We start from the raw sequence: 6809 nt of genomic DNA, 5'->3' as shown, positions 1-6809 counted from the left end.
ATGAAGAGAACTAAGCTACCTGTAGGCTGTACAAGGAACACATCACACTCCCTTGATCTCTCTTGCAGCTGAACATAGATATCATAATCAGTTTGGTCTTGAATTTCCCAGGCTCCAGATCCAAATAGCACCTAAATCCAAAGGAACAAAAGACAATATCACAAAATCAGTTTCATCATAATCGTTTCAAACTAGTAATTGTTGCAATGGAATCTAAAGAAGTACAAAATTAAGAAAGAACCTGGGCTAAATTAAGTAACTGTGTGGTGTTCGTGCTCTGGATAAGCAGTGCCGGAAAAGATACAGAGGCTGTGTGGTGTTCTTGTAAATCGAGTCTTCCCAACGTGTCCTCGAAAACCTGCAAAAAAATTGCCACAATTTGTAGAAATGAAGAGTCACATGCAATGTCTGTTAGCCACCAACATTAGGTGAAACTACCACCAAACCATCAGAGGATTACTTGCTAGGTAATTAAGTATCACAGGCTGTTCGAAAATTTAAGGTAGCCAACTAGCCATAAGGAAATACGTTGTCACAAAAGAGGAACTCAAAGGCTTTGAGGGATCATTTAAGATATATAGGAACCTCTCCCTGGCCATAAACATGATGGAATGGAATGTCAAAGGAGCCCATAGACTGCCCGGAGTGAAGATGACAAGCAAGCAAGGACACGGTATGCACCAGACGGTGTTGTTATCAAGATTTGCCACAAGCTTGGATGCAATAAATTAACGTCCTCGAGTCTGCAAGAATTTGTAGAAAGAAAACATGAAAAGTCTGTTAGCCATCAACGAGAAACTAAATGAAGCCAGAAATGAGACAGTTGACAAACGAACGGGTACACGTGTAAAGAAAGATGTAACATTTTACAAGAAGATTGATTGTAAGACAGATTCTATGGTTTTACAAGAAGGACTTGCCTTTCTATCATGCTCGAAGACACTCAGGGAAGGGCTCTTCTCCAGATTGAGCTGAAGGTAATAGTTTTTGCATTAGCTGGCATGATTCCTTCAATCGCAACAGCCTGAAAAAGAAAAGACAAATATGAAACTATATGTGACAATTAACATGCAACTTCACGAACAAATTAGCTTTAGAAATTCAAAATATCCAGTTATTAAGTGGCACAATATCTTCAGGAACTGTAAAGGTGATTAATATCCAGTTTGAAATTCAAAATATCCAGTTATTCAATGGCTTTCCTTAATCACAAAAAGTTTTAAAAGATGCCTCTTCAACAAAACAAAATTACTTCAGGAACTGTAAAGGTGATGCTTAAGTTAAAGTTTCACCTGCTTTCGTCGTTTGAGCTCAGCTTCTTTGGCTTGGAAGCTCATTCTCTTGCTTCTTCAAATCCTGTATACCTAACAATGAAAGGATAAAAAACGAAAAATCATTCAAACTAATTCAAATATCCACCAAATCACATAAATGAACAATGTCTAGTCCACTGTCAATCAAATCCGTGTACCAAATCGCGGTAGTAGGTCAAGAGGAATGTCAACAGTACGACCATAGCCAAAATTGATAGTCTGCAATACAAATCAGAAGGAACACTCCCATGATTCCAAAAGAATGTAGAAAAACAATCATTGCACACTCATAACAATTCAAAGGCGACTAGAGGAGCACCTAGCCACTGTTATAAGAATCAAATAATTATTACCAAGTACCAATTCAAGGATAAAATTTAAGAAATTTACGTATATAATATCACACATATATAAATATGTTATGAAACTTGTTCATTCTTCAAACCATCAATGAGAGTCAATAAATCATCGTTGGAATAGATACACACACATACCTCTTTCACAGAATCCATAAGAAACATGCTCCGCAGCTTTTGCTGTTCTTCACAACCTACAATCAACACAAACATGGTATAATGAAAAGGTCAGTCAAGAGTAGAACTAAAGGTCACAATAAATATTAAAAATTCAGTAAATCAATGTTTTTGAGTTAGATTAAGAGAGAGAGAGAGAGAAAGATAAATGAAGTAAATATTACCTTCTACCTTCTTGTTCAAAGGTAGTGCTTTGAACTTTGCTGCCTTTTTGTTGCTCAAGTTACGCAGTAGTTTTTGCTTTATAAAGACAAGCTCTTAGCATTTTTTGCAGCATATGGCTCCTTCGTTCAGTAAGGTGAGGCCTCCAATCATTGTTCTGTGTACGAGGAAAACAGATGCATGTCAGATGGCATGAAATCAAGTGTTTTATGCACACATACAACTTTTTCTGAGGGTCAAAAGAAGCTATGTACCTGCTTAGAAACTTCCGTTGAAGCTATTGAAGATGGCTCCTTCGTTCAGTAAGGTGAGGCCTCCAATCATTGTTCTGTGTACGAGGAAAACAGATGCATGTCAGATGGCATGAAATCAAGTGTTTTATGCACACATACAACTTTTTCTGAGGGTCAAAAGAAGCTATGTACCTGCTTAGAAACTTCCGTTGAAGCTATTGAAGATGGCTCCTTCGTTCAGTAAGGTGAGGCCTCCAATCATTGTTCTGTGTACGAGGAAAACAGATGCATGTCAGATGGCATGAAATCAAGTGTTTTATGCACACATACAACTTTTTCTGAGGGTCAAAAGAAGCTATGTACCTGCTTAGAAACTTCCGTTGAAGCTATTGAAGATGACTCATGCATGCTGGTTAGTCCTTGCCATTGTTTGAAGATGTAGTTCCTGCAACCGTAAGAACCAAAAGAAAGGATTAGAATTGGTTACATTGAATATAAACCAAAGAAGAAAAAAGAAGATTACTATTGGTTGGGTAAACTTGAAACAGAACAAAGTAAAGAAAGGAAGAGAGGTTATCGAGATTACTTACAGAGAAAAAAAGACCATTTTTCTCCATCGGAGGAAAAGGCACTTCATTCATAAAACCATATATCTCCGATCTGCACATTGAATTAGAAGATTACTATTGGTTGAGAAGAGAAAGGAAGAGAGGATATAGAGATTACTTACAGAACAAGACGAGGATTTTTTCCACCGAAGGAAAGGGAGCCATATATTATCTCCATCTCTAGAGAAGCTAGAGACAAGCCAACAACAAAAATCATTTTAAAATATATATATATACACTTATGGATGGGGAATTCGAAGTGGGAAAGGAAGACGTATTGTATTGAGTCAAAGGCTAAAGTGATGAAGACTAAAAAAAAAAAAGGTATCATCATCGGTAATAAAGGGAAGAAAGTGAACCTGAAACAACAAACAAAACCTTAAGCAGTCTGAGTCGTCTTCTTCACCATTCTTCAAACCATCTCTGATCTGCACATATCTAGAATAACAAATCAGATTATAGAAACATCAAAGTGAAAACACTAAAAGAATTTCAAAACCTTTTTACTTGGTCGTCGTCAAATCAGTCTAACACTTACGGATTGTGGTGTTGATGATAGATACAAAACCGTAAGCAGTGTGAGTCTTCTTCCTCTTCATCGTTATTCAAACTGATCTGCACAAAGAGAATTAGAAGAAACCATCGTTAGTTATCAAAGTCTGAATTAAAATCCAAGTGAAAAGAAGATTCATAATACCTGCTTATTAGACACTTCTTTCGTTAAAGCAATTGAAGATGTCTCTCTGTATGCTGGCTGGTTACTTAGCCCTCCCTTGTCAGTATTTAAAGATGAAATTCCTGCAAGAGAAAGAAAAGATAATAATAAGTTCCTGGTAGATTAACATAACAGATTCATTATGCTATGATCAGTCNCCTGCAACCGTAAGAACCAAAAGAAAGGATTAGAATTGGTTACATTGAATATAAACCAAAGAAGAAAAAAGAAGATTACTATTGGTTGGGTAAACTTGAAACAGAACAAAGTAAAGAAAGGAAGAGAGGTTATCGAGATTACTTACAGAGAAAAAAAGACCATTTTTCTCCATCGGAGGAAAAGGCACTTCATTCATAAAACCATATATCTCCGATCTGCACATTGAATTAGAAGATTACTATTGGTTGAGAAGAGAAAGGAAGAGAGGATATAGAGATTACTTACAGAACAAGACGAGGATTTTTTCCACCGAAGGAAAGGGAGCCATATATTATCTCCATCTCTAGAGAAGCTAGAGACAAGCCAACAACAAAAATCATTTTAAAATATATATATATACACTTATGGATGGGGAATTCGAAGTGGGAAAGGAAGACGTATTGTATTGAGTCAAAGGCTAAAGTGATGAAGACTAAAAAAAAAAAAGGTATCATCATCGGTAATAAAGGGAAGAAAGTGAACCTGAAACAACAAACAAAACCTTAAGCAGTCTGAGTCGTCTTCTTCACCATTCTTCAAACCATCTCTGATCTGCACATATCTAGAATAACAAATCAGATTATAGAAACATCAAAGTGAAAACACTAAAAGAATTTCAAAACCTTTTTACTTGGTCGTCGTCAAATCAGTCTAACACTTACGGATTGTGGTGTTGATGATAGATACAAAACCGTAAGCAGTGTGAGTCTTCTTCCTCTTCATCGTTATTCAAACTGATCTGCACAAAGAGAATTAGAAGAAACCATCGTTAGTTATCAAAGTCTGAATTAAAATCCAAGTGAAAAGAAGATTCATAATACCTGCTTATTAGACACTTCTTTCGTTAAAGCAATTGAAGATGTCTCTCTGTATGCTGGCTGGTTACTTAGCCCTCCCTTGTCAGTATTTAAAGATGAAATTCCTGCAAGAGAAAGAAAAGATAATAATAAGTTCCTGGTAGATTAACATAACAGATTCATTATGCTATGATCAGTCTATTCTATTTTACTAATGGATTGTGGTGTTAATGATAGAAACAAAACCTTAACCAGTCTGAGTCTACTTCTTCATCGTTATTCAAAGTGATCTGCTCATAGATAAATAAGAAGAAGAAACCATCGTTAGTTAATCTGTAAGAGCCAAATTGAAAACCCCAAAAACAAAGTAAAGAAAGGAAGAGAGGTAATCTCAGATTACTTACAGAGAAAACAGAGCATTTTTCTCAATCGGAGGAAAAGGAACTTCATTCTTCAAACCAAACCACATACCTCCGATCTGCACATTGAATCAGAAGATTACTATTGGTTAAGTAAAGAAAGGAAGAGAGGATATAGAGATTACTTACAGAGCAAGAAGAGAATTTTTACCATGGTCAGAACCGTGAGCACGCCCCTCGGCCAAGTTTTTATAATGAAACTTGCATTCATTCTTCAAACCATATATCTCTCTGGATCTGCACAATGAATCAGAAAAGCAATCGTTAATTTTTGAAGTCTGAAGAGACAACAACCTAAATCGCAAGTGTATAAGTATTAAAATCCAAGTGAAAAGAAGCTCCACAATAATAGTACCTGCTAGATGATTAACAAAACAGATTCATTAAGCTATTGATCAGTCTGTTCTAAAGTGATGAAGACTAGAAAAAGGCATCATCATCATCATCAAACAACAAACAAAACCTTAAGCAGTCTGAGTCGAGTCGTCTTCTTCATCACTCTTCAAACCATCTCTGATCTGCACATATAGAATAAGAATTAGATGATAGAAACTCCAAAGTGAAAAACTCTAAAAACAAAAAACCAAGAAATTCAAAACCTTTTTTACTTGACCGTCGTCAAATCAGTCTAACACTTATGGGTCGTGGCAGTGTGAGTCTTCTTCCTCTTCATCGTTATTCAAACTGATCTGCACAAAGAGAAATTAGAAGAAACCATCGTTAGTTATCAAGTAGATCTCTGAATTAAACCAGGAACATGGATGAGAAAAACCCAGAAAATATATAAACCCTAATAAAATCATTGATCTGCACATAGATAATCAAGAAGAAGAAGCATCGTTAGTTCAATTTGTAAAGCCAAATTGAAAACCCTAAAAACCAAAAACAAAAAACCCCCAAGTCAATTGATAAACCTAAATCTACGATTTATTATCAATGATAAAAATCTAAAACTGTAATTAATTACGAGAACAAGAATTTACCATTGTTGTTGTTTGGGTCTCTGTTATCATCTCAAAATCGGTTCTGAATCATCGAGATGAGTAGAGAGGGAGGAGTCTTATTTATAGTCAGATGTGTTTTTGTTGTTACTCTCCCAAAACAAAAAAGGAAATTTTACTTTTTTTTTTTTTTAATAGACGTTATAAGAAAAAAGGAAAATACGAGAGATGTCTTCTTCTAGGTCTTTCGATCAGTGAGTGAGAGATACGCTCCACAGTTCGTTCGTGTTAGCACCGCAATATCCACATAACATGTATAGTTTTCGTAACTTAATGGGCCTTTCGGCCCAATTTAATAGTTAATTAACTATATCGGTTTAACAATTAAATCGGGCCCAATACATTGTTGGTGTATGTACCGGATATAATCAATCGGCGGCGACGAAACGGTTCTAATTCTGAAGCTTCTCTCACTGCACCGCCGCAACCGAACCCGACTAAAGCTAGCTTTCATACCTACCTGATTTGATAATGGCGAAAACTAAGCCACAGAAATCTAAGCCTAAGAAACAACCGCATCAGGTTCTTCATCTTTTGATTTTGATTTCGATTTCCTTATTAAAAACTTCACCACATATGAATTTTTAAAATTCCTCTGTTACTGCTGGCTTTTGCTTCAAGGTTTTTTCGAGTTTTGGTATGTCAAATCATTGTAAAGTTGTGTTTTTTTTTAAATTTTCCGTTATTTGATTGATTCAATAGGTGAAGAAGAAGAAGCAAGGAAAAGATTGTGATCTCTCTCAGTTTCGTGTTCAGCTTGATGCTTTAGGGCTTCAGATTATCAAAGTTACTGCTGACGGTAATTGTTTCTTCAGGTCTGTGTTTTTTTT

General features: G+C 35.8%; 2 protein-coding genes and 1 long non-coding RNA gene across 13 annotated transcripts in view; 1 reads left to right on the top strand and 2 right to left on the bottom strand.

Annotated features, from left to right (window-relative positions):
- The window catches only part of LOC109124892 (uncharacterized acetyltransferase At3g50280-like), a 3822-nt gene extending 3083 nt beyond the window's left edge, over positions 1 to 739 (bottom strand). Inside the window, exons 1-3 of one of the 4 annotated variants that reach the window (XM_019238996.1) lie at positions 461 to 739; positions 242 to 358; positions 20 to 131 (exon numbers count right to left, since the gene is read on the bottom strand). The gene's annotated coding sequence lies outside the window, so the exon portion shown is untranslated. Of the gene's footprint in view, positions 1 to 19; positions 132 to 241 lie in introns of all 4 variants that reach the window. The other 3 variants (XM_019238997.1, XM_019238998.1, XM_019238994.1) reach the window with 3 other exon arrangements.
- On the bottom strand, positions 921 to 6127 carry LOC104744967. Of its 6 annotated transcripts, none has more exons than XR_760692.2 (19): positions 5962 to 6127; positions 5578 to 5667; positions 5334 to 5496; positions 5108 to 5215; positions 4964 to 5037; positions 4806 to 4849; positions 4584 to 4684; positions 4425 to 4501; positions 4246 to 4324; positions 4009 to 4075; positions 3869 to 3938; positions 2605 to 2686; positions 2434 to 2507; positions 2263 to 2336; positions 2011 to 2165; positions 1808 to 1863; positions 1472 to 1532; positions 1293 to 1364; positions 921 to 1024 (listed from the first exon to the last, which is right to left on the bottom strand). It is a non-coding gene; the product is annotated as an uncharacterized LOC104744967 (long non-coding RNA). The 6 variants fall into 6 exon arrangements; XR_760691.2 differs by having other exon boundaries at positions 4386 to 4501; positions 5130 to 5215; XR_760693.2 differs by having other exon boundaries at positions 4246 to 4314; positions 4386 to 4501; positions 5130 to 5215.
- The window catches only part of LOC104744941 (OTU domain-containing protein 3-like), a 2848-nt gene continuing 2382 nt past the window's right edge, over positions 6344 to 6809 (top strand). For 2 of the 3 annotated variants that reach the window (XR_760687.2, XM_010466079.2), the window contains exons 1-2: positions 6344 to 6501; positions 6682 to 6794. Coding sequence is in view for 1 of the 3 variants with exons in the window: in XM_010466079.2 (XP_010464381.1) it covers positions 6451 to 6501; positions 6682 to 6794 (164 nt within the window). In the remaining 2 variants the exon portion in view is untranslated. Of the gene's footprint in view, positions 6502 to 6681; positions 6795 to 6809 lie in introns of those variants that run through there. The other variant, XM_010466090.1, reaches the window with a different exon arrangement.

The sequence above is a fragment of the Camelina sativa genome, chromosome 2, assembly GCF_000633955.1.
Source record: "Camelina sativa cultivar DH55 chromosome 2, Cs, whole genome shotgun sequence".
In the NCBI taxonomy this organism is placed as follows: Eukaryota; Viridiplantae; Streptophyta; class Magnoliopsida; order Brassicales; family Brassicaceae; genus Camelina; species Camelina sativa.
The sequence above is the reverse complement of the archived record's forward strand: the minus strand, read 5'-3'. Positions and strand labels throughout refer to the sequence as shown.